This window comes from Psammomys obesus, unplaced genomic scaffold (genome assembly GCF_907164565.1).
Source record: "Psammomys obesus unplaced genomic scaffold, mPsaObe1.curated_primary_1811, whole genome shotgun sequence".
Classification (NCBI taxonomy): Eukaryota; Metazoa; Chordata; class Mammalia; order Rodentia; family Muridae; genus Psammomys; species Psammomys obesus.
In genome coordinates, this window is record NW_026596134.1 from 9,045,031 (window position 1) to 9,072,469 (window position 27,439).

Consider the following 27,439-nt stretch of genomic DNA (forward strand, 5'->3'; position numbering starts at 1 on the left):
AGATGATCATATATGCCCTCCTCATTTATTCCCCTTTAACTCCTCCCATATCCCTCCCAATAAATCACCCTTCCAGTTTCGTGTCTTTATCTGTCTATCTGTCTGTCTCTCTGTCTGTTTTTTAAACAAGCAACTAAGTTCAGTCAGTGCAGCCCCTTGGAGGGGGGCAGAGCTGGGGTTGAGCCACCTATAAAGACACAGAGATTTATTAATTTTTATTATAGCTTAGGCCTTAGCTTGGGCCACCTCCCGGCTAATTAACCTGACTGTTCTAATCCACGACCCATCACATGGCTGCTGGTTACCTCTCTGTCTCATTCAGTCCTGGTACCTGTTCCTTTCCATGTCACACTGGCAAATCTCCTGCCTGATTCTTTTCTCAGAGACCCTCCCTCAGCCCAGATGTTCCACCTCTTATCTCCAGCCTAGCTATTGCCATCAGCTCTTTATTCAGACAATCAAAAGGTAAGGAAAGAAGAATGTTTACAAAGTATGATGACAGCGATGATCCGTAAGAACCGCAATACCAAAGAGGACAATACTTGGCTCTCTGTTGGTTTGGCAATCAACAATTGAATATACAAAGATAACCTTTGTGTGATGTACAGAAGGATTACCCTAACAGCCACCCATGGAGCACGGGAACCTATCAGTGAACACAGCCTCTAGAAGTGCAATTCTCCCTCAAGGATGTGAATTTAAAGTTTAGATCAAGTGAATGAATTATAGGTTTGCTCTGTTACTCTTTTCTAAAAACGGAGCAGCGTAGATATCTCCTGACCTTGGTTTCTGTTCATTGTAAACATTCTTTGTACTCTGTTTCTAACTTGCTAAACAGAGAAGAGAGAAATTATACTTGTAATAATTTTTTCAATTGAGCCAGAATGCCTGCCTCCCCTCCCCCCGGTTTAACATCCAGCTGTTGATGGGTCTGTCCTTAGAGCAGTAGCAGTCAGTTCTTTTTTTCTTTTCTTTTTTTTTTTTTTCCTTGATAAAGACCCCCTGGGCATGTTCCGACATGTCTTAGATATCTGCTCAGATTTCTCTTATGTAAGTTGTATAACGAGTTTGCTGAGAGCTTTTACCCTGTGACAAGTGTTAAACTCTGCTGCTCTATTACCACCTCTTAGCATTCTGTGGTTTGATCTAGTGCCCATATAAAATGTGGGGTTCAGAGCAGCACAAGAGAGCAATGCACCATTAGGCTCTGTTGAGAACTGAAACCCAGGAGTGCTGTAGTTTTATAACAACCATGCCACATTTCTTTCTCAGACAGTTAAAATACCCAAATACTGTAATGGAAGTTTTGGTTTCTTTAAAAACTCAGTTATGTTATGTGAATATGTTTTTGTTTTAATCCCAAGTGTGGGATTTTAGTTTGGGCTGTAGTTTGTCCACAGCTGATAAATGTCTCGTGTGGGGTGTGGTCTTTGATAGCTGGCAATGGCCTGCCTCATATGACATGGAGAAGGGTGTGGTCTAGGGCCCTGAGAATATAAAATATGAGAGCCCAGAAAGAGAAAGGGTGGCATACAGTGGTGGCATGTGGCGAGTAGCAATTTAGAGAGACACTTTGTGATACAGTGGCTTGGAGGAGAGAGGCAGAGGAGCTGCTTGCTGCTTTTACTGTTGACAGAGAATTGATACAGCCCTAAAAGAACCCTAAACAGCTGGGAGAAGTAAAGGGGTCTGCCCCCCTCTCCCCACTAACCTCCTCTCTCTTACCTAGGGATAGAGGGTTAGAAGGGAGAGGCTTTAAGGAACCCCAAATAAAATGGAGTTTAAAAAAGAGTGCTACAAGATACTGCTCTCTATTAAGCTATATTTCACCTGTCATCCACTGTGCAGCTGAGTTTCATCATCCTAAGAGTAGAAATTCATCATTTTTTTTCTAGCTTTATTTAACTTGATTTTGACTGATCTTTATAGCCAGCTGTGACTGTGCTGTGCAGTGTCCTGGTAACTGTGCTTTTCAGATTCAATCATCTGGAGGTTTTGAGCGTAGTTGTCATGTCTTCATCCAAGTCATGATCCACATGGCAAACACAGGCTCACTCCTATCCCCTTTACTTCACTCTAGTTGGTGCTGTTTTAAGTTCTATTCTGTTTTGTAACTCATATCTGTAAGCATTTCACTTGTGTATCCAACACATTTTAGTGCCTATCATATGCAAAAGGTGCTATAAAGATACATTGAAGACAGCATCCCTGTCTGTGGTACTAGAATCATGAAATATATTATTTTGGGTTTTGTTGTTGTTTTTGGTTTGGGGGTTGTTTGTTTGTTCTTGTTTTTTTTTTTTTTGTTGTTGTTGTTGTTTGTTTGTTTTGGTTTCTTCTCTCTATAGCCTTCGCTGTCCTGGAACTCTCTTTGTAGTCCAGGCTGGCCTCTAACTCACAGAGATCCGCCTGCCTGTGCTTCCTGAGTGCTGGGGTTATAGGCATGTGCTACAGTGCCCTGCTGAAATATTTTGTTAAATGTTTTGTAGAAATCATGTGACAGTTATTTATGACGTTTCCCCTCATCTGTTAGTGTATCAGGGAAAAAAAAAGAATGAGAGGTTCGTAGGTGTTATATGGTTATCAGTGATCTTGTATCACTGGAGTAAGAGATGAGATTCGCTCTCTGTCACTTTGAACTTCCAACTCTGGAAGTCTCTAGGCTTTATTAATATCTTTGATCTGTATCTTGTAAAGCTCTAAGAACAGTACAGTCTGGGTAGCCTTTTTTTTTTTTTTTTTTTTTTTTTTTGTTATAGTCGGTGATGTGAAAGTGCCTCGGTTTTTAAAAAAGTTTTTCATGTTATCAGGACTGCTTATTTTAAGCAGTGAAGATTTTTTTGTCTAATTTTAGTCATACCCCTTTCACAATTTTTGTCACTTATAAATGGGAAGAGGGTGAGACAGGGTCAGTGGTCGCCCCTCTTCTCCCCTCTCCCCCTCAATCCCAGGCTGGTCTGAAACTCACAATGTAGACCAAGCTGGCCTTAAACTCACAGAAATTCTCATGTTTGGGCCACCCAAGTGCTGGAATTAAAGGTGTGTGCCACCATGCCTGGCAGTGTATCTTTATTTTTTTTTTTAAGGAGATTAACTATTCTCAGATTTTCTTACTTTTTGATTTGCCAAAAGTAAACTCAAAAGAATATCAAATGTGTTTTCCCTGTTTTCTGAGGGCTTAAATCATCTCCTTGGGTCTTGGTGCTTGAGTCAAGTGTCATGCATGTCCTTTTTCTGTCATGTATGCCTTTTCCACCTCTGTCTTCTCAGTCTACTCTTCCTTCCCTTGATCCTGTGGTTCCATTGCACTGTCTTACTCAGATTATTGGATGTGTGCATAGACACATGTTTTCTTCAGTAGCTAGGATTCTCTGCCTTTTCCTGTAGATACCTGTCTTTGTAGGGCATCAGATTTCCAATGGAAGTTTTATTTGTCACTGTTCTGTCTCACAAAGTCTTGATGAGTTCCATGAGATTTTACCTCCTTGGATTTGTTTTTACTGCTGCTACTTTTTAACTCTGTAATCCAACACATTGATGTTCAATAAGTAATATTTCCAATTAACCTTGAGTATTTGCTTTCTCTTTTAGGCTGTGAGGATATCATTGCTGAGAGCATCTCGTTAGATACCTTAATTGCCATCCTCAAGTGGAGCTCGCATCCATATGGCTCTAAGTGGGTGCACAGGCAAGCTTTGCATTTCCTTTGTGAGGAATTATCCCAGGTCATGACTTCGGATGTTTTTTATGAACTCAGCAAAGACCATCTGCTTACTGCTATCCAGTCTGACTACCTACAGGTAATCATTTATACATTTCTCAAGTCCATTGTCATTCCTGTGTAAGCAAAGAAATTCATCTGTACACTGTTAAACTTATAGGGCAGGGCAGGGCAGGGCAGGGAGAGACAGACTCTGCTTAACAAATGCCTGATCTAGATATGTATACTAAAAGCCTTCTGGCACTTTAGGCCTTCATGTACACTGCTATCATGATCCAACATTGTGAACAAGCCCAGGACTTAACTAGCTATACTACAGACAGGACAGGACAGGTCAGCAATTCAGTCTGAAAGTGATTGTCTTGCTTTCCACTAATACTCATTTGCTGTAATAATTTCTTTTGGTAGAATATCAGATACTTAGATTATAGACCATAGGTTAACAAAGGACAAAGGAAGAACAAAGGAAGAGTGAAATTTCATTTCTGATCTGTTCAACTCATCATAAAAACTCAGAGTGTGTTGGGTCATGGTGGCGCACACCTTTTATCCCAGCACTTGGGAAGTATAGGCAGGTGGATCTCTGGGTTCAAGGCCAGCCTGGTCTACAGAGTGAGTTCCAGGAAAGCCAACGCTACACAGTGAAACCTGTCTGAAACAACAAAAAACAAGTTCAGAGTGTCTGTGTTCTGCTAAAGCATAATTGTCTTTTCAACTGTTTATTTTTAATCAGAATAATTTTCAGTTATTTGTTGTGTCTTTGGCTTACACGTCCATTTAATTTGTAATTTAATAACAGATTTTAAATACTGCAAAAAATGCTGTAAGGTAAATGTTTTAATCTTTAATTGTCTTACATTGGGTTAATTTTATGCTAAAAACTGTACAACAGCTTTTAATGCTATGAAGCTATAAATCCTTTGAGCCATTTGTGTTTGTATGTGTACCAGATAAACTATAAAATGGTATCACCATAGTTAGAAAAATACTAAATTAAACAACAACAAAAAACATTGTCTACTGTGCTTCTCCTTCAACATTGGTTTGCTTGTTGAAACACGTGGTCTTCATTTGTAGGAGAATCTTTGTCCATTAACTTTGTCTCACTGTCATGGAATTAGAATTTGTCAGTGCTCTCAGGTTGTCTCGGGCTTTGCACTCCTTGATAACAAATAAAGCATCTTGAGCAGCCTGTGTGTGCTGTAAGACTTTAAATAAAATACAAAAAGATGATAGGCATATTGCTATCTCACTGACTGTCCTGCAAGGATCATTCCTCAATCCACAAAAACCTTGTAGAGATTGTAGCCTGTGGGCTGGAGAGATGGCTCAGCCTTTAAAGGCTAGGCTCACAACCAAAAATATAAGAGATTGTAGCCCGCCTGGACAATTTGTCATTCTTGTTTTACCCATCACCAGAGAAGATAATGTTTATCTCTGTCTTGTCCCAAAAAAGACTAGCTAAAAATTTGTCATTCTTGTTTTTCTCATCACTAGAGAAAATAGTGTTTATCTCCATCTTGTTCCAAAAAAGATGAGCTGCATAGAATCTCTATAATAGGATAAAGTAAATTTAAAAGTAGGAACTATACACTGTAAAGAAAAAAGGTGATAGTAATAAAAACATTAGCTGTAATAAATATTGAGATTATTGGATAAAAGAATGCCATCTGGAACTTCCCTGTTGATAGACCACGGAATTAACTCTAAAATTCACACATTGATATAAAGAAATAAATGTGTTGTGTTTATATGTACATGATAACTTAGGAAAAGTCATTAGTGAAACTAAACATTTTTCTAATTTTAATAAAATAAATATTTTTTTTTATTATAGGCAAGTGAACAGGATATTCTTAAGTATCTGATTAAGTGGGGTGAGCATCAGCTGATGAAGAGAATAGCAGACAGAGGTAAGTTTAGAACGTAAGCTTGTGCCAGCCAGCACCTATAAGGTTTCAGTGGTCGCAGCAGCTTGCTGCCCTCACATCAATCTCGGACACACTGTGGACTGGAGGAAGTAGAGGTTTTTACCAAGAGTAAAGTACTTTAATGGAGTTAAGGGAAAGTTGACAAATTAATATTTCAATTTAAAAAAAATTATTTTCCTGTGATAAAAGATTGCTTTTATTACATTTTATGTTTGTGATAGTATGTTAAGTGATTCATAGAATGCTAGAATAAAAAAATGCCATGTAGTGATTAAGGTGTCAGAGAATGAAACGTTGAAGATGTTCTGGAATTAATGTTGATGGATATACAATGTGAACATACTTTTTAAAATGGTTAAAATGATGAATTTGTGTTGAATACATTTTTCTTTACCTAAGAAAGATACAAAGGCTGGGCATGGTGTCACACAACTTTAAATCCCAGCACTGTGGAAGTAGAGGTAGGCAAATCTATATGAATCTGAGGCCAGCCTGGTCTGCATAGTGAGTTCCTTGCCAGCCAGAGCAAAGAACTCACTATGTAGACCCTGTCTCAAAAAGCCTAAAAGAGGGAGGGGGGTTATACAAGGGACTAAGGGTGTAGCTCAGTCATATAGCACTTATTTAGTATGTGTGGGCTTTAGTATATGGGACATTAGCACCACAAAAAAAGGGTTTTTTTTTTGGTTTAGTTTGTTTTTAATCACATTACTTCCAGTTGAGGTTACTTCTGGATAGTTCCATATGTGATATGGGCTTTTAGTTTTAGAATACAGGATTCATTGTCTTTTGATTTTTACCACATTTGTTGATTGTATTTGTGTACATGTACGCGCACAAGTGTACACACATTTACCATAGTACATATGTGGAATTCAGAATACAGCTTGCAAGAATAGGTTCTGTCCTTCTACCAGAAATTGACTCAGGTTGTTAGGCTTGGTTGTTAGGCTCAGTAGCCTTTACACAGTGAGCCATCTTGTTCACCTGGAAACAGAATTCCTTACTGGTCTTTTAAATGTTAGACTGCCAACCTATCACTTTCCCCTCATCCTTCTATGTACTGAACCCAAATCAATAAACTCCAATTAGGAAAATTAAATTCCCTTTCCTGTCAATTTTCAGCATTTTATGTATTTTGAGATACGGTCTCATGTGGCCTAGGCATATGTAACTTTGTTTGTCCTGCCTCCATTTTCTGAGTGCTAGGATTACAGGTGTGCTCCACTGTCCCTAATTTTACGAGGTCTTAGGGATTAAAATCCAGCAAACCCAGAGCTTTGTAAATGTTGGGCAAATGTCACAGCAATTGAACCACACCAACTGAACTTCAGCCTTTGTGTATAACTTGCTTATCATGAAGTTCACCTATCTTAAGATATTCAAGCCAGTATATCTATAATTCTCTAGACATCAAGATTTTCTCTAAACTGCCATCAAACCTCCTTTTAAAATTTGCTTGTAGATTTATTTATGGATAATGTTGCCTGCATGTATGTATGTGTACCGTGTTAAGTGCCTCGTTGCAGAAGAGGTCAGAAGAGGACATCAGATCCCCTGAAACTAGAATCCCAGATGATTGGGAGTCTCCATGTGGGCACTGGGACCCAAAGCTGGTCCTCCTCAAGAGCAGTAAGAGCTTTTAACTGCTAAGGCCTCATATGTTGCTACCTACGCAGTGGGAGAAGAGGCAGTCCTCTTATTTTTCACCTAATTTGCTTTTCTGTGACCTTCAAAAGCCTTCAGCATTTCTCAAATTTGAAAAATTTTAGCTACAAAGCCACTAAAATTAATATAAAAAGGTTTCTGAATAGCAGCATACAGTCTATCTCATTTATAGATTGTTTTTTTAAGTTTATCAACTTATTACAATTTATTTGTAGCCTCAAATCTTTTTTTTTTGCCTTTTTATTTATTCTTCTCTCATATATTCACATCCCAACTGCAGTTTTCCCTCCCTCCGCTCTCCCTAGTCTCTTCTCCCTATCTCCCCTTTCCCAGATCCACTTCCTCTCAGAAAAGAGCAGGCTTTCTTAGGGACATCAACCAAATACACACATAACAAGCTACAATAAGACACATAGTCTCACATCAAGTCTGAATGAGGCAACCCAGTAGGTGGAAAAGGGTCCCAAAGGCAGGCAGAAGAGTCAGACAGTCTCCACTCCCACTGTTAGAAATCCCACAAGAACACCAAACTACACAACCATAACATATATGCAGAAGACCTAGGTCAGACCCCTACAAGCTCCCTGATCTCTGTAAGCCCAGTCAGTTAGTTCTGTGGGTCATCCTTATGATGTACTTGATCCTTCTGGCTCCTCCAATCCTTCCTTCTCCTCTGCAGGACTCCCCAAGCTCCACCTAGTATTTAACTGTGGGACTCTGCATCTGCTCCCATCATTTCCTGAATGAAGTCTCTTTGATGATGATTATGCTAGGCTCCGATCCTAAAATAACCTCAAATGTTTATTCACACACTTTCAATGTTATTTGTGGACATGTGACAAACTAAGCTTTTTGAGTCACCAAGAATTAAATTCTCAGCCACATGGTTGTGGTGCATGCCCTTAATCCCAGCACTCTTGAGGCAGATGCAGGTGGATCTCTATGAGTTGAGGCCAGCCTGGTCTAGAGAATGAGTTCTAGGATACCAAGTCTACACAGAGAAACCCTGTCTTGGGGTGGACCATTCTCAAGCCAGGTGTGGTAGCACACACCTTTGATCCTAGCACTGGGGAGGCAGAAGCAGGTAGGACTTGAGTTCCAAGCCAACCTCATTTGTATAGTTCCAGAACAGCCAGGGCTTTGTAGAAGAGACCCTGTCTCAAAACAAAACAAAACAAGGAGTTCTCAGCCCCCAAATTAAGTGAGACACTGATACGTTGCCCTGTTTTCAGATCTTCTGTGAATACCTGTCTTTTCATAGTCTACCTAATATGTTGGATTTTTAAAATAAGTTTTTAAAGATTTATTATATATGTATATGCAGTTTGCCTATGTATACACACACACACATATGTACCATGTTTGTGCTTACAAATGGTTGTGAGCCAGTATGTGGGTACCTGGAATCAAACCCTAGTATCTTAACCACTGACCTGTCTCTGCAGCCCCACCTAATACGTTTTTACATTTTTTTTCCATTTATGATGTCAGTTTAATATGGTTGCCAAATGAAGATGCCTCAAATTCTGAAATGCAGGAAGGCTTGACTAATAGAGAAAGTAAAGTGTTTGAAAACTTCATTGAGGCATGAGTTACCGTGCTATTGGCCATGAGTTCAATGTTAATTGATAAATATGTATTAACATGCCTTTAAACAGAAGCACTCAAAGTTATGTCTTGATGAGTTGACAAAATGAGTGTGCATGGAGGCCAACAGGAAACTGGCCTCTAGGAGCAGGGTTTAGTTCATTTTGTGTGAATTATATAGAGTGTCATTATTACACATGGTGTGTATACGTAACTGCCTAGTCACTGGGGCCATTGGTGCTCTCATTGATATAGGTTAACAGTGAGGAAGGGTTGGTCATGATGAAGGATCATATTTATTTGGGCAGGTAATGACAATTCTTTAAGGATAAAATAACTTTAAAGTAGTTTTGAGAGCTGGAGAGATGGCCTAGTGGTTAAGAGCATTTGCTTCTTTTCCAGAGTTCTTGGGTTCAGTTTTTAGTAACCTACATGATGGCTCACAGCAGTCTATAACTCTATTCCCAGGGATCTAACACCCTCTTGAGTTCTCCAAGGGCACCAGGTACACACATGGTACACAGACATACATGCAGGCAAAACAACCACACACGTTAAATACAAAAATGAAATAGGTTTCAGACAAAGTAAGAATATATGGTTCTCCTGCAAGAATAAGAAAGGCAAACTGGGCTATTCTTCTTTGGACACTTTTGTGTATTGATGGTTCTACCCTTGCTTTTGAAGGTTTTGTGTAAGACTTTACATGAAAACAAGATGCCAGTACTTTAAAAAAAAAAAAAAAGTGAGTCAGAGATACTGAACAGTAGTAAAGGTCTTACTTGCCTTGCATACAGAGCAATAGAGTTTTATCCTCAACACCACAAACATACAAATTGTTTTCTATATATATTTTTCCTCACATGATTTAAGAAAGATGTATTTGCTTAAAAAATAAAAATTTGGGCTAGCTGTGGAGATGGATGCCTTTAATCCCAGCACTAGGGAGGTACAGGCAGACAGATTTTTCTTAGTTCAAGGTCATGGTGGTCTACATTGTGAGTTCCAGGACGGTTGGTTACGCAGAGAGACCCTGCCTCAAACAAAACAAACAATAGATTAGAACTTTTATTATCAACAATAAAGATCATATTCATTATAAAGTTATCACATTTTAAGAAAAAATATAGCCCCCTAACTTAAAGATGTAATTAAATATTTCCAAATTTTTAAATTTTCATATCTCAATGTCATAAGTATATATATTTTTCCTTAGATCTTCCTGTCACATCAGTACCTAATGAAGAGAGACTTCTATTTCTTGCTTAGAACAGAGGACTAACATGTCAAATATTAAAGAATCATCTGTATGCAGTAATAGGTTCATGTTTATAAAAATTCAGAAGCTCAGAATTAGGTAGAATGTACATTAGATTTTGGTCCTTTGGATGCATAGGACCTTAAGCCTGACGACTTAAGTTTGATCCTCGGAAGCCATGGTAGAAGAAGGAACTAAATCCTGAAAGTCGTCCTCTGCCATCACACTCAGTGCCATGGCATGTGCACACAACCCCACACACACGTACACAAATCAGAATTTCTTAAAGAAAAAGACCGTGTCTGTGAAACTTGGGATTCCACTGAAGCCTTTCCTTTTCTATTTCATAGAGCCAAACTTACTGAGTGGCACTGCACATAGTGTGAACAAGAGAGGTGTGAAAAGAAGAGACCTGGACATAGAAGAACTTAGAGAGATCCTTTCTCCTCTCTTACCTTTTGTGCGAATTGAACACATCTTACCTATAAACAGCGAGGTCTTAAGTGATGCTGTAAGTTCATTTCTTCTCTCATTACTTTCAGGAAAGAAATGCCAAATTTACCCTGTTTTATCTTTACAATTATTTTTCCTACTAGTAAAATACTTGAAACTAGATTTCCTTAGAACATAAACAAATAAATGACTGTTTTGGTACAGTGTTGTGTCCCCAGTGTCTGACATAGTACAAAAAGTGTGCTTGCTACTTATGTTGCTTGATGCTGATGGATAAATAGGCAGTGGGTCTTGCTTGCAAGAGCATAGTTTTTAGGGGAATTTATTTGGTCATTTATCAGTGTAAATAAATTTGATCTCTATGAAAAGAAAAGATAGAAATTACCTTTGCAGACTCTTCAAGAACAGCAGAAAAGCAGAGGAGGGACATTGGCACATATATGTAAGCTTCATGAACCACGTGAATCATTTTAGACTCAGTTGAAAACTAATGGAAGTGGGCAAACTTTAATTCCAATATTCAGGAAGCAAAGGCAGGCAGGTCTCTGTGTAAGTTCAAGGCCGGCCAGCCTGATCTACATGGGAAGTTCTAGGACAGCCAGGTCTACAGTGAAAGACCTTATCTTGAAAATAACAGAGGAGAGAGAGAGAAAAAAAAAAAAAGCTGGGCAATGGTGGCACATGTCTTTAATCCCAGTTCTTGGGAGGCAGAGGCAGGTGGATCTCTATGAGTTGGAGACCAGCGTGGTCTACAGAGTGAGTTCCAGGACAGCCAGGGCTACACAGAGAAACTCTGTCTTGAAAAACAAAAACAAACCAAAAAAAGAAAAGAAAATGACAGGTAAAAGGGGGGAATATATATTAATGGAGTTAATTGTGTTATGCATAATTTTTTAAAAGGTGTATGTGTGTGTGTGTTCCCATGTGCACTCACCTAAGCACAGAGGGCACTAGAGGGCATCAGAACCCTGCAAGCTAGAATTGTAGGCCTTTGCAGGATTCCTGTCTTGTTATAGGGGTGCTAAAATATCAAATGAAGTCCTCATGATTGTTCTTGAGCCATCTATCCAGCTTATAAAATAACTTTTTTTAACTAATAAAATGACTTGAATTAATGAATGTAATCTATATATTCACTTGTATAAGTTATAAGCACAAATTTTCTTTATCAAGTTTACATAACAATACATACATAGAATACAATATAATGAATGTTTTCAGAGCATTTTGTATTATGTGATGACTAAATCTGCTCAATTAGCATACCTACCACCATACATACTTGTAGTTTTCTTTTTGTAGTAAGAAACTTTAGAATGCCTTATTGGCTTTTTTAAAATACAGAGTATATTATTGTTACCTAGTCATCCTAGTATGTAAAAGAACACAGGGATTTATTTCTTGTAATAACAGTTTGTTGACCTGTATCCATTTCCTATGTACTTCTTTTTGCCTCTGATAACAACTAATTTTTCTTAACTTCCTTGAGATTGTTTTTAGATTCCATGAATGAGATTGCATGCCTTGCATATTTCACTTAGCATAATGCCTATCCATGTGGTGATTGACATGACAGTAGATATTGAGTCATATGAAGTTTGTATTTTTAATTTATCAAATAACTTCCACACTATTTTCCATAAAGCAGTCCTATTACTTTTCTACCAACAATCTGTAGTGATTTCATTTTCTCTACTTTCCTGCTGGTACATTCTGGTTTTTGGTAGGTTTTGTTGTTTGTTTTTTTTTTTTGTTTTTTTTTTAATTTGTTTATTTTTTGAGACAAGGTCTTACTATGTAGCTATCTTAGTTAGGGTTTCTATTGATGTGAAAAGACACCATGACCATGGAAACTCTTGTAAAGGAAAACATTTAATTGGGTTTGGATTACAGGTTCCAAGGTTTACTCTATTATTGTCATGAGAGGAAGCATGGTGGCACACAGGCAAACATGTTGCTGGAGAAGGAACCAAGATTCTATATCTAGACCCACAAGCAGCAGGAAGAGAGAGAGACACTGGGCCTGGCTTGAGCATTTGAAACCTCAAAGCCTATCCCCATGACATACTTCCTCCAGCCAGGCCACAACTAATAGTGCTGCTCCTCCCTGATGACCAAACATTTAAACCTGAGTCCATGGAGGCCATTTTTTAAATAAATCACTTCAATAGCCTTACCTGGCCTAAGTGCCTCCTATTCACAGGGATCCACTTGCTCCTGTTTCCAGAGTGCTGGGATTAGAGGTAGATGTCCAATATGTTCAGCTCTTCCTATCTCCTCATGTTTTTTATTTGACTTTCGTCTTAGGGTTTCAATTGCTGTGAAGAGACACAATGACCAAGACAACTCTTAATAAAACAAACAACCAAAAAATATCTTTAATTGGGTCTGGCTTACAGTTTGAGAGGTTCAGTCCATTACCATCATGGTAGGAAGCTTAGCAGCCTCTAGGTGGGCAGCAAGAAGAAGAGTGTGTATACTGTCATACCTTGAGCACAGGAGACTTCAAAGCCCATCCCTACAGTGACACACTTTCTCCAACAAGGCCACATCTCCTAATAGTGCCACTCCTGTGGCCAAGCATTCAAACACATGAGTCTACAGGAGCCATACCTGTTCAGATCATCACACCTTGTCTTGAAGATCAGTGAAGTTGAACATGATTTCACATACCTGCTTGACCCTTTATGTCTTCTTTTGAAAAATGTCTGTTATGGATCATTTTTCTTTATTTTCCGAACATGATTTCTCTGTCTATCCCTGACTGTTCTGGAGCTCTTATTATAGACCAGACTGGCCTGGAACTCAGAGATCCACTTGCTTCCTTAATGCTGATTAAAGGCATGGGCCACCAGCACACAGCTACTAAGCTGCTGTCTTAGTTAAGGTTTCTATTGCTATACTAAAACACCATGACCAAAGCAACTTGATTAGAGGGATTATTTCAGTTTACAGCTCCCCAGCACAGTCCATCACTAAAGGAAGTCAGGGCATGAATTGGATGCAGAAGTCATGGAGGAGTCCTGCTTATGGTTTGCTCCTCCTTGCTTGTTAAATCTGCTTTCTTAGAGCACCTATGACCAACAGCCCAGGGGTGCTACGAGACTGGGGCCAGTATACTGACTGGGTCCTTGTACATCATTATCATTCAAGAAAATGCCCTACAGATTTGCCTGCAAACCAATCATATAGAGGCATTTTCTCAATTAAGATTCTTTCTTTCCAAATCCTGGAAAGATCCTGATTTATGTCAAATTGACATATGAGCCAACACAGTTGAGTATCTTTCATGTTTTGGGTAGTAATCTCTTTATCAGATGTAAGTTTGCACATATTTTATTCCACACTGAAGCTGTCCTTAACTTTGCTATGCAGAGCTTTCACTTTGATGCAGTTCCATTTGTCTCTTTTTGCTTTTGTTGCTTCTGAAAACCTTGCCAGAAACCCTTTGCCTGTGTTTTGTTTTAGAAATTTTATAGTTTTGTATCTTTTAATCTACTTGGAGTTAATTATGTGAGTAGTAAGAGGTAGGGATCTGTTCACTTTTCTGCATGTGGATATTTAATTTTCCAAACACCGTTTATTGAGCAAGCTACTACCAAATCAGGTACATTTTGCCCACCATACAGTATGCCTATCATGAGACAAGTTTTGAAAATAGAGTTTATTCACAAGGCTAACACTTTAGCATGAGGAAAGAAACTTAAGTTTCAAGTCTGCTTTGGGATGTTTTTGGAATAAAGAAGCTGGGTGATTTAAGGAACAGATTAAAATGAAGTAATATCAGTTGTCTACACGTGTCATAAGATTTCTTGGTTCTTCATAGCATGGACATTTAGAAAATGGAACTCTAGCATGATCTGAGTATGGGTTTTTCATCCTCCTGATGATCCTATTCCTAGGTATTTTAGTATTTTTTGTAGCTATTATATGGGATAATTGTGTCAATTTTTTTTTCATAGAGCTCACTGTTAGTGTGTAGGAGTGCTTCTCGTTGTTGTGTGTTGATTTTTTTTTAATCCTACTGTTTTTCTTAATTTGTTTATTAAATCTGAAGATCTAACTTTTTTGTGAAATCTTTAGGGTTTTCTCTAAATAAGATCGTGTCATATACAAACAAAGAAATTTTAACTTCCTTCCATTTTTGAATCCTTTATTTCTTTCTCCTGTGGAATTACTTTGTCGAGGACCTCAGTACCATGTTGAGTAGAAATGACAAGATGGTCATCTTTGTCTCCATTCATTATGATATTAGTTAGCTATGAGTCTATAATATATAGCCTTTAATATATAGTAGGATAAATTCCTTCTACATCTAACTTGTTTAGTTTTTATCATGAAGGGAGCTTGAATCTTGTATTTTTTTTCTACACCTATAGACATCATTATATTTATCCTTTGTTATGTTAATGTGATGCATCACATTTGAACTGCCATTACATCCCTGGGATAGTTCCTACCTCATGATGGTGGATGTTCTTCTTATGTATGTATGTGCAAGTGTAGGCATTCATGTAGAGGTCAGAGGGTGGACGGCTTTCAGGAGTCAGTTCTGTCCTTTCAGCCTATGGATTTCAGGGACTGAACTCAGGTGGTCAGGCTTAGTGGTGAGCACTTCTTCACCCACTAAGCCATTTTTCCAGCCCCACTGATGGGTATTCTTTTAAGGTCTCATTGAATCCAGTTTACATTTAGTTTATAAGTGACAACTGATCTCCATTTTTGTTGTTTTATTGTTGTGTCTTTGATATCATGTTAATATTGATGTCATAGGATGAGCCTGCATTTATTCTTTTCTCTTTGGTTTTTTGAAATAGTTTTGAGAAGCGTTTGCCATTCTTTAAAAGGCTTTTTTTTTTTTTTTTCTTTTACTGGGTGGTGGTGGCACACGCCTTTTATCACAGCACTTGGGAGGCAAAGGCAGATGGATCTCTGTGGGCCAGCCTCTGTAGAGAGTGAGTTCCAAGACAACCAGGGCTACACAGAGAAACTTTGTCTCAATAATAATAACAACAATAACAATAAGAGCTTTAATTTCTCCAGCTGTTAATAGTCTATTTAGGTTTTCTAGTTTTTTTTAATTTATTTTTATTTTATACATGTGATTGCCTGTGTATATGTCTGTGAAGAAATGATCAAATTTCCTAAAACTGGAGTGGCAAAAGACAGTTACAAGCCATCATGTTGGTGAATAAGTGATCTTAATCACTGAGCCATTTCTTCAGCCCTGTTTTTTTTTAATTCCTCCTCCTCGTCCTCTTTTATTATTATTATTATTGTTGTTGTTGTTGTTGTTATTGTTATTATTATTATTTGCATGAGTGTATATTAGTCAGGGTTCCCTAGAGGAACAGAAGTGATAGAATGAATCTATCTCTGCAGACACTTCCTTCTTTGTTGCCCTTTATATAGGCTGCTACTAGAAGATGTGGCCCAGATTTAAAGTGGATTTTCCCACCTCAAACAGTCTAGATTTAGGGTGAGTCTTCCCACTTCAAATAATTCAATCAAGAATAATCCCTCACTGGTATATCCAGACTTGACACATTTTGGTACAGCTGCTTGGGTTTTAGTTATATACTTGACAACCAAGAACAGCTATCACAAGATGCTTTGCCCATGTGTATGTCCAAGCACCATGTATTTGCCTGGTTCTCACAAAGGCTAGAAGAGGATGTCAGATTCCCTGGAACTGGAGTTAAAGATAGTTGTGAATCACCATGTGGATTAAACTGGAAGTTGAACTCCAGTCCTCTGGAAGAGCAGGCAGTGCTCTTAACCACTGAGCCATCTTTCCAGCTTCAGTTTTCTGTTTCAGAATCACTTGTAATAGGTTGTATATTTCCATGAATTGATCTATGTCTTTTATATTATCCAGTTTATTATTTATGGTGACCTCCTGTTCCAGATATTTCTGTGAAATGAATTGGTTTGCCTTCTCTCTCTCTCTCTCTCTCTCTCTCTTTTTTTTTTTTTTTTTTTTTTTTTTTTTTTTTTTTTGAGACATGGTTTCTCTGTGTGACAGCTCTAGCTGTCCTGGAATGGAATCTGCTTTGTAGACCAGGCTGACTTCAAACTCAGAGAAATCTGCCTGCCTCTGCCTCCTTGAGTGCTGGGATTAAAGGCATGTGTCACACCTGTTATTATGAATCTTTTTTTCTTATTCTTGCCAAGGTTTATTAATCTTTGTTATTTTTTCAAAAGACCAACTCTTGGACTGGCTAGATGACCCTAGACAGGCTCTTGCTCTGTTTCTTGAGGTATGGTGTTAAATTGCTTAGAGACTGTTCTACAGTTCTTCAGAAGATAGCACAATGAAAAAATAATTCTTCCAACTTAACATATTTTACACTAATATTAATCAAGTAAGGCAAAAAGTAGCCTAGAGAAAAATACAGATTAAGAATTAAATATCGGGCTGGAGAGATAGCTCAGAGCACTGGCTGCTCTTTTAGAAGTCCTGAGTTCCCAGCCACCGCATGGTAGCTCACAACCATCTATAATGAGATCTGATGCCTCTTCTGGTGTGCATGTGTACATGCAGACAGAACATTGTATACATAATAAATAAATCTAAAAAATAAAGTATTCAAAAAACAATTAAGTATCATAATTATCATCAATAATTAGCTCCTTAAGAAATCAGAGAAAATTTACTTTGTTGAGCATGAAACTGGTACCTGTTAGAGATCCTTATGTCGCCCCACAACTCCCTGAAGAGGTATTGGTAGCTAGTGGTTGCTAGAGGGAGAGGAAGTTGTTTTCATCAGGAATACAGTCAATCTTAAGTTGCTCTTGCTCGGGCTGGAGAGATGGCTCAGTGATTAAGAGAACTCACTGCTCATCCAGGGGTCTTCAGTTCCCCTTGTTGTGGCTCACAACTATCTATACTGAGATCTGATGCCTTCTGCTATGCAGCTGTAACATGCAGATAGAGCACTCATATATGTAAAAATAAATAAATCTTTAGGGAGGCATGGTGGCGCATACCTGTGATCCCAGCATTCAGGGAGGCAGAGACAGGTGGATCTCTATGAGTTTGAGGCCATCCTGAGTCTAGGACAACCAAGAGCTACATAGAGAAACCCAGTTGGAAGGGGAAAAAAGTTGTTCATACTCCAATAAATAGCCCCACATCAATGCTAATGCAAGCAACCTATTTAAATCCCAGTAGCTCTAAAAACAACAAGCAAAAGACATGAACAGAGTTTGTTTGGAAGAAGGGGTTCTGTGACGATGGGAGAGGGTAACAGAGGTGACAGTTAACAAATACATTATATGCATGTGCAAAACTGTCAAAGAATTAGTAAATAATAAAGTAGTAAGTTATGTGTCCCTAGGAAGCCAGTAAGGTTTGAAACACAACTGCTATCATAGGTTGGGAGTACAGTGCTGCTTAGTAACACTGTTGGTTGCAGCAGTTAAACATGTTGTTAAGAGCCATCAATATGTTCATACTCTTCTTTCAGAGACTGTCCAGATTATGAATAAATATGTGTGCGTGTGTGTGTGTGTGTGTGTGTGTATACACTCAGATGCTTAATATTTTCTAAATATTTGGCAGTATCCTAAGTTTGTAGTAACACTGAAAGTAAGACTATATGACTTATATATTCAGGATAATATTTTACTGCCTTGAATAAATAGCTTGTAAAAACTATTCAGGACCAAGCAAGATGGTGCACACCTTTTTAATCCCAGCACTCAGGAGGTAGAGGCAGATGGATCTCTGAGATCTAGGACAGACAGGGCTACAGAAAAACCCTGAGGGCGAGGGAGGGGGAAAAACAGTACAATGTAATAAAATTTTATGTATATAGAATTCTATTACGCAAAACTTCATTTGGAAAAGTCTGAAAGAAAATATATTAATAGAATCACAGTTTAGTGGATTTTTTTCTTTACTTTTTAAATACTATGCTGTTTTATTAATTTAAAATAAATTATTATCAGGTAGATATTTAGTATATTAAAAAGGAGTAAACCTAGGGAAATAATTTTCAGTTCTATTTAAAATTATAGACCCAGACTAGATTGATTCTTTTTCTGGTTTTGTTTATTTGTTTGTTTTTTCAAGACAGGGTGCTCTGTAGACCAGGCTAGCCCTAAACTCAGAGATCTGCCTACCTCTGCCTCCAGAGTGCTGGGTATAAAGCTTGGGCCACCATGCCCAACCAATTAATGTTTTTATTCTATTTAGAAAATTGTTGTTGGGACACTGTTTAAGATTTATGTTCTTACTTGTGATTTTTTTTTAAGATTTATTTATTTTATGTAGATGAATGCTCTGTCTGCATGTATGCCTGCACACCAGAAAAGGGCATCAGATCCCAATATAGATGGTTGTGAGCCACCATGTGGTTGCTGGGAATTGAACTCAGGACCTCTGGAGCAACAGACAGTGCTCTTAACCACTGAGCCATCTCTCCAGCCCCTACTTACTTGTTCTTAATTCCATACTTACTTAGCCCAACATAGATTCACTTGTGACTATACATTACTGTGTTCTCCTAGTAGGTACTAGTATGTACCATGCCAAATGTTTCTGTCATTTAACCTTTACCATCACAAGAGGACCTAAAGGGCTTGATTTATGGGTTCCAAGGGGTGACACTTAAACATCTTAGTCTTATGGCTCCCAGTTCTAGAACCACACAGATTCTACAGTGGGTCCTTAGGGTTAAACAAGGAATCTGAACATACAGTTCACCAGTGCTACTATAGGCCCACATCTAAAGTGATTTCCCCAGTAGACTGAAAAGTGTTCACACATTTTCTGATTTGGGCTGTTTGGGGTTAGTGCCAGGTCACACTGCCTGAAAAGAAATCCTGTTGTATAGTATCTAGTGCTTAAGTAAGGCCAACTCTGTTTTGTTTTGTCTTGGTTAGTGGTGGGAGCAGAATGAACAAGGGATAAACAATCAGTTTTCATCAAGTTTTGTGCAAATTAATCCAAATTAATTTACATTTTGTAAAATCATCAGTCCTCTAGAGGAAAATGGGCAGTGATGGTACTTTTCTTCTTGCTGAATTCTTTAGTACTACTAAACATGTAGGGTGTTGCTAAGTTTACATAATAAGATTCCTAAGCTTTTATTTAAATGTGGTAAAGTTTGTGTGATTGTTTTAGAGATGTAAATATTATTGTCTTACTAGTATTTTAGTGCTGCATATGTCTTGTTATCTATTTTTAAATGTTTGTTTTTAAGATGAAAAGAGGCTTGATCAGTACACCCCCATCAGATATGCTTCCTACAACAGAAGGAGGAAAGTCAAATGCTTGGCTACGGCAAAAAAATGCTGGCATATATGTTCGTCCACGACTGTTTTCTCCCTATGTGGAAGAAGCAAAGGTAATGAAAACATTAGAAGGTAGCAGATGAGTTTATTACCAATCACATGCACTGAGATTTATTATTTGGAAGTCACCTAGACATCCAGTAATAGGGAAATCGAAAGTAAATTCTAGTTTGTCAGTGGTTTTCTGGATGTTTTTAAAACCTGTTACTGTAACTGCATAACATAGCTGTGCTTTACAATCTGTACAGTGGGGAAATGACTATAGTAGGCTGCTTTTGCTTATCTTCCTCATAACTAAGACACATGTGATTTTTTTTTAAAGATTTATTTATTGATTATGTATACAATGTTGTCTGCATATAAACCTGCAGGACAGAAGAGGGCACCGGATCTCATTATAGATGGTTTGAGCCACCTTGTGGTTGCTGGGAATTGAACTTATAACCTTGGGAAGAGCAGCCAGTGCTCTTAACCTCTGAGCCATCTCTCCAGCTCCCCACATGTGATTTCTTAAAGTAGCCTTCCCAAGTAACTGGTTTTGAGTTGAGTTTAGTTTTAGGGTAAGCATAAAACTAAGTTTTTATAACCCAAGTTGTAATCTTATTAATAAATAGCAGACCCTGTGTGTGCTGTAATAGAAAACTCTGCAAGAAAATATGTGAAAACAAAACACTAAGTCTTATTAGATGTATTCACACATAACTTTGATATGGAGTTTGAAATCAGCAACAAGATTCTGGTTTTTGTTGTTGTTGTTGTTTTTAGACTGGGTCTTACTTTGTAGCTCTGGCTGTGCTGTCCTCAAAACTCACAGAGATCTGCCTGCCTCTGCCTCGAAAGTGCTGGGATTAAAGGTTTGTGCCACTACACCTGACACAAAGTGCTGAGATTAAAGTGTGCATCACAATGCCTGGCCAAATAATCAGTGTTTTGTATTTTGAGCTTTTTGTTGCATCTGATACTTAGCATATGTATATATTGTGTATTATTTGTGTATAGTTTTATTTGATCAACTTTATAGTCAAAATTTTTGAAGATGATTTTATCTTTTCGAGGTACTTTAAAAAGAGAGGCACTTTCTTCTTTCACCACTAATTTTAAACTTCATGAGGAATGGTAACTTTGTGCCTTTTTATATGATGATGATGATGGTAATGATGATGATGATGATGCTCTTACTGCAAGTGAGATCTAAATGAAGGCTGACCAGTTCTGTTCTGATGTTCTAGTCAGTACTGGACGAGATGATGGTGGAACAAACAGACCTGGTGCGACTCCGAATGGTTCGAATGTCCAACGTCCCAGACACACTGTACATGGTCAGCAATGCTGTGCCTCAGTGCTGCCACATGATCAGCCACCAGCAGATCAGCAGTAACCAGTCAAGCCCTCCATCAGTTGTAGCAAATGAAATTCCAGGTAAGGCAGAACCTATTTATTTCTTTTTGTAATTGCTGTTTGAACCTCACTCTTACATATGGTAATTCTCCCCATATCTCAGTACCTTGTGCGTTATTTCATTGCCAGATATGCGCTGTGGGGCAGGATCATTCCTGTTAAGAATGACTAGCTTAGAGGAATTCAGATTTTTTTCTGTCAAATAAGAACCTTTTTGAGACAGACCTGATGGCACATACTTGTCATCCTAAAATCCATGAGGGAAAGTCAAGAAGATCCTGTCTTATAAACAAAAGCCTTCAGGAGGTGATCACAGCCTGTTTTGTACTCCTCTCCCAAATGTAATCACTGTTATCTCCTAGAGGTGGTTTCACCACACCCAAGTGTTCTGGAGTCCTGGCTTATGATTTGTCATACCTTGATTTATAACTGTCAGTCCAAAAAGAATGATGGTTAGTGGCCAGAAACTTAACTGCCACCCGTTACCACTTGCCATTGCAGGCTTCAAAATAAATCCAACCAACTGTGGCATTATAAACAGTACCATTCATTTCTCCTTAAACAGCTATGGAAAGTTGAATGACACAGAACACGGCTTTTCATCAAATTCACAGTTTTGTTTTGAACTGTTATTATCTTCAAGAGTTTTATCATACTTGGCTGCTCTGTGTTTACTTATATGTACATTGGGGTAATAATGAAAAAAGAAGCCAGGAGGCAGCAACTCTGTGAGTTCAAGGCCAGCCTCATCTACAAGACGAGTCCAGGATGGCCAAGGCTACACAGAAACCTGTCTCAAAAAACAACAAAAGCAATGTGAAGAGAGATTCTTTTTCTGTTGTACAACTTGAAGGTTTGCTATAGTGATACTTGCTTCTTTTCTTTTTTTCTTTCTATTTCTTTTTTCCTTTATTTTTTATTTTAATGAGATAGGGTCTCACTATGTAGCCCAGGCTAGCCTGGAACTGTGTAAACCAGTCTGGCCTCGTACTCCCTGCTTCTGTCTCCCAAGCATTAGGATTAGAGGTTGTGTCATTACTCCCAGCCTATAGTCTTTTCTTTAAGCCTGAGTCAGTGCAGATGCATATTAACATAATGTCATCTTGGAATTTAACCTCAAAATCCTGAAACATTCACAGTATGATTGGGAAAGTTAAACTTGCCTCTGTCATTCAGCTGATGAGGCATGGCCCTACCAAGGTTTCTTTCCTGTCCTTCCCCAGCACACTAAAGGAAAGCTGTGCGGCTTAATGGAGAAGGCTGTCTAGCTGCGCCACTTACATATATGACTTTGGACTGAACATTAATCTCCTGTTCTGTAGAATGCAGATAATGCCTCCTCTCCAGGGTCACTGTAGACTTCAGGAAGTGTCACTGCTATATTCTTAGGAGTCTGCCTGGTTCAAAGTAAGCACTCAGGAACTGTAGGCCCCATTCTAGCGGTTGTGTCCTGAATCATAGGCTTTGTCTCCTGGATGCCTCAGCTCAGGTTCCTAAGCAGTTTTCATGCCTTTCTTCTCCTTCCACTGCTTTGTGGCTGTATAACCTCACTAGCAGCTACTCAGTGCTCACACAACCATGTATGTTGCTACCCAAATGAAAGAATATGGCTCTGTTCCAATAAAACCACACTCAGGGTGGCTCCAAACCATTTGCTTTCTCCTTTTGTCTTAGGTTCACTATTGCTGTGATCAAACATCAGGCCGAAAAGCAACTAGGAGAGGAAAAGTTGACATTTTTACATTAAGTCCATCATTGAAGGAAGTCAAGACAGAAACTCCAAAACAAGGCAGGAACCTAAGGCAGAAGCTGATATAGAGGCCACAGAGAGATGCTGCTTACTGACTTGCTCCCCATAGCTTGCTCAGCCTACTTTCTCGGAACCCAGGATTACCAGCCCTGGGATGGCACCACCCACATTGGGCCAGATCCTCCCCCACTAATCACTGATTAAGAAGATGCTCTACAGGCCGGCCCACAGTCTGAACTTACAGAGGCATTTGCCCAGCTGAGGCTCTCTCCTCTCCAGTAAAACCAGCTTATGTCAAGTTGATATAAAACTATCCAGCACATTTGTGTTAGGTAGTTTCAGAGTGATTATCACAGAGTCACAGCTCTGGTTCTATTATCCTCCTATACTTATGACTACCTGGTATACACAGAATGTATTTAAATTGTTCACCTGTTATCTGTCAATACTCTTCTAGTTTGTGCCATTGAGTTCTGAGTTCTACTGTCAAGCCAGCTATTGTGTCATGCTCTCTTTCATGTGCACATGTTACATGCACCTGATTTCTGCCCAGAAGGCCTCTCCTGCCCTCAGTCCAGCCTGAGGGCTGCTTCGTGCCGTATATTTGCTAACTTAGGGTACAGTCACTAAAGCCAGAATTTTCTGAGAACAGGATTTATGCCTTTTTTTTTTTTTTTTCTGTAAATCTTAATTGCCCAAATTCAAGCCCTGGTGTGTGGTCAGAACTCGAAACAGTTACTTGATATTTTGTTTGTTTGTGGTGGGAAATGAAGCTAGGCAAGCACCGCCTCACTGAGCTGTATCCTAGCCCAAGTGATGACTATATTTGAAAGATGTGGAACACCCTTCCCCTTCTGAGAAGACTAGTAAAGTGGTCAGGTACAAGTAAAGTGGTTTGGTTTTATTGTTTCTGTTGGTTTGGTTCTTCTGGTCAGGGCTTCTCTGTGTAGCCCTGGCTGGCCTAGAAGTCACTCTGTAGAACAAGCTGGCCTCTGCCTCTCAAGTGCTGGGACATATCAGTAAAGCTTTATTTGAGCTGTGGCCAAAAATGATACAACTCAAGAGCTGTTTAGTATAATAAAGAGCTTTTGGGGCCCACAGAAATGTTAAAACCTTGGAAAATAATTGGAGACATAAATTGAACATTTCTAGGAAATTAAAATACTATCTGTAAAATATGTCTGAGAAGATTCTGCTATGGCATATGTTTCCCCTTGTGCTTGCTGAGGAGTCTTGTGTAGCTCAGGAATTGTTCTGTCTTTCTCCTTCTAGTTCCTCGTCTCCTCATTATGAAAGAAATGGTGAGGCGCCTACAGGAACTGCGGCACACGGAGCAGGTGCAGAGAGCCTATGCACTGAACTGTGGGGAAGGTGCCACTGTCAGCTACGAAATCCAGATCCGAGTGCTGAGAGAGTTCGGTCTTGCAGATGCTGCTGCAGAGCTCCTGCAGGTAGAACACAGTACTGACGGAGAGAGGGAGCCTGGAGTATCAGTCAGGTCACCCAAGGAGCCCTTGGCTGCTGGTTTTTCTTCGTACTTGTTCTTTTGCTGCCTCTGGTGTCTTTAATAGCCTGCAGGTTTCTCCTGGTGAGAGGCAGTGTGGTAGAGCAGCCTGAGCAGAGAGTTGGCTTTGCTGCTTCTTAATCTATTAAGGGATAAAGTCACTGAAGTGAAGGCAGAACATTGTATGAAGTACCTGTGTATCTGGTACATAACAAGCATCTAGCAGGTGGCTACTGCAGAATTCTATTTCAGTAGAGATCGAAGAGAACAGAAAATTCCAGGCCTCACTGCTCACTGGATTCCCAGTTTGGCTTCTGTTATACTTACTGGTCTTCCAGGTTTCTTGTTTCTTCTCTTTTTCCCTTAGGAGCTCTTTTCAAACACAACCTAAGAATCGTAAAACAAGTACTGTTATTTTTTTTTTTAAACCTAGCAAGGAAAAACAAACCCTTATTTCTAGTAATTGGATAAAAAAAACAACATTGGTTTTACAATTAAAATAGGGCTTGTAAAATAGTCTAGTGAAAATAATTAAATGATAACTGTAAATAAAAATTAATTTATCTGGGCTAATCGAGGCAAACTTTTACCACGCCCTCAAATACTGTTAGCCTTGATTGCAAATAGTTAGTGTGGTTGTGGTGTTCTTTGGCAAGGCAGCAAATGATACAGGTTTTTCTTTACTGTTGTTTCCATCAGTAAAACTACACAGTGTGGTATTTAACTTTTTTAAATATAATTTTTTTTATTTTTTGAGATTATAACAATCTCATTATTTCCTCTTCCCCTTCCCTCCCCACGCTACCCCTTCCATATATACCCCTCCTCCTTGTTCTCTTTCAAATTTATGGCCTCTCTTTTATTAATTATTGGTGTATGTGTATATGTATTCCTAATTTTGTAAATACAATCTGTTCAGTCTATTGTGTTGCTTGTATGTATGCTTCCAGGACTGACCATTTAGTAGTGGATAATCAATTGATGTGCTCTTCCCTGGGAAAAAAGATTTCTCCCACTCAGCATTTCTTAGTTGCTTGTGGTTCTTGGTTTATGGCTTAGGCCTTGTGATTTTCCTCCTTGACTGTTAGCCTGTCTGTTGTTATCATCCTCATTAGGTCATTTCTGTTCCCTTTGCGGTTTTAAATTGCATTTTCTGACTGGGTGTGAAGTCACATGTTTTCAGTCCCAGCAGGAAAATCTCTGTCAGTTAAAGGCCAGCCTAGACTACATTGAGAGTTCTAGGCCAGTGAGAGCTATATAACGAGACCCTGTCTTTAAAAAAAATAATAATAAAAAGCCAGATGGTGGTAGTAGTACATGCCCTTAATCCCAGCATTTGGGAGGTAGAGGCAGGTGGATCTCTGAGTTCAAGGCCAGTGTGGTCTGCAGAGTAAATTCCAAGGAAGCCAGGGCAACACAGAAAGAAACAAACACTAGCTCAAAAAAAAAAAAAAAAAACAAAAAAAAACCTCTTTTATAAACAGTATCTTAATTTTATAAATTGTACAGAAACATTCTCTATTTATCAGTATCTTCTTCTGACCCACTAATGCATAATGTGTAAGGAATGGTATTTTGTAGTTACTTCAGATAGATACAAAGATGTTGTATCAGAAACTTTCTAGGCAGATCCTTCCTTGGTTTCTGTCTCAATCTGATCTCTTTATCAAGGGCATATTTGAGTTAGGTTTTGGAGGTTGGCTTTGTCATGTGATCTTGCTAAAGATGACTGAGCTGCTTCCTAGAGTGGAGCAGCTTTGTCCATGCCGCCCCTGCACTCTGCCCTTCGGTACTACTCTCAGTAAGTACCTGACTTAATTCTCGGCCTGTATATTTCTATTTTTTAAATCTGCTAATAAAGGTACAAAGATAAAGCCAGATGAAGTAGCACACACATGTGCTCACAGCAGTTGGAAGGCTGAAGCCAGATTAGGAGTTTAAGGCCAGCCTCTGCTATAGTAGTGAATTAGAGACCAGCTTGTGCTATCAGGGGAAAAGAAAACGTAACACAGCCAGGCATGGTGCACACACCTATAAACTTGGGAGGTTGAGGCCAGAGAATCTGAAGCTCAAGGTCATCCTCAGTTATTATGAGTTCAAGGGCAGCTTAGGCTAAAATGCTAACTTTTACTTTTTTATAATCTTTCTTAGAATCCTCACAAGTTCTTTCCTGAAGAACGTTTTGGGGATGAAAGTCCGCTCTTGACAATGAGACAGCCTGGGAGATGTCGTGTCAACAGTACCCCTACTGCAGAAACCATGTTTACAGACCTGGACTCTTTTGTGGCCTTCCATCCACCTTTGCCCCCTCCTCCTCCTCCATACCATCCTCCAGCTACCCCAATCCACAACCAGCTCAAGGCAGGCTGGAAACAAAGGCCTCCCAGTCATCATCCTTCCCGTTCATTTTCTTACCCCTGTAATCATTCACTATTTCACGCCAGAACAGCTCCTAAACCTGGCCCTCCTCCAATCTATTTACCAGGTGTTAAGGTAGCACCTCCCGATTGTACCAACACCACAGGCCTGGGGAGACAGACGGTTGCTGCTGCAGCTGCTGCCGCCTCAGCAGCAACAATGTCTGAGAAGCAAGTGGTAAGTCTACACTTAGATAACTTTCTCTAAATCAAAGGTATAGAACCTTAAAAGCTGTTCCCTTCGTTCTAGGGACCTCACTGGGACTTAGCAATACCCAGAAGTGTTACTGACTAGCTTCAGGGGAATGGGAAAGAAAAGAGCAGGCATAGGTGAGAGAGACTTGAGGTAGCCACAAGCAGTGTCTTCCTGATCACTGCCAGGTAGATGTAGTACAGTGATTGAGCAGTGCACGTGTGTACACCCGTGTCCTGATCCTCATGCAAGCACATGC

General features: G+C 39.1%; 1 protein-coding gene across 1 annotated transcript in view; it reads left to right on the forward strand.

The window, feature by feature from the left end:
* Window positions 1–27,439, forward strand: part of Btbd7 (BTB domain containing 7) — an 88,509-nt gene that overhangs the window by 54,211 nt on the left and 6,859 nt on the right. The window contains exons 4-10 of the mRNA XM_055593013.1: window positions 3,592–3,800; window positions 5,559–5,634; window positions 10,516–10,676; window positions 19,828–19,971; window positions 21,148–21,337; window positions 24,339–24,517; window positions 26,722–27,165. Coding sequence (XP_055448988.1) covers window positions 3,592–3,800; window positions 5,559–5,634; window positions 10,516–10,676; window positions 19,828–19,971; window positions 21,148–21,337; window positions 24,339–24,517; window positions 26,722–27,165 — 1,403 coding nt within the window. The remainder of the gene's footprint in view (window positions 1–3,591; window positions 3,801–5,558; window positions 5,635–10,515; window positions 10,677–19,827; window positions 19,972–21,147; window positions 21,338–24,338; window positions 24,518–26,721; window positions 27,166–27,439) is intronic.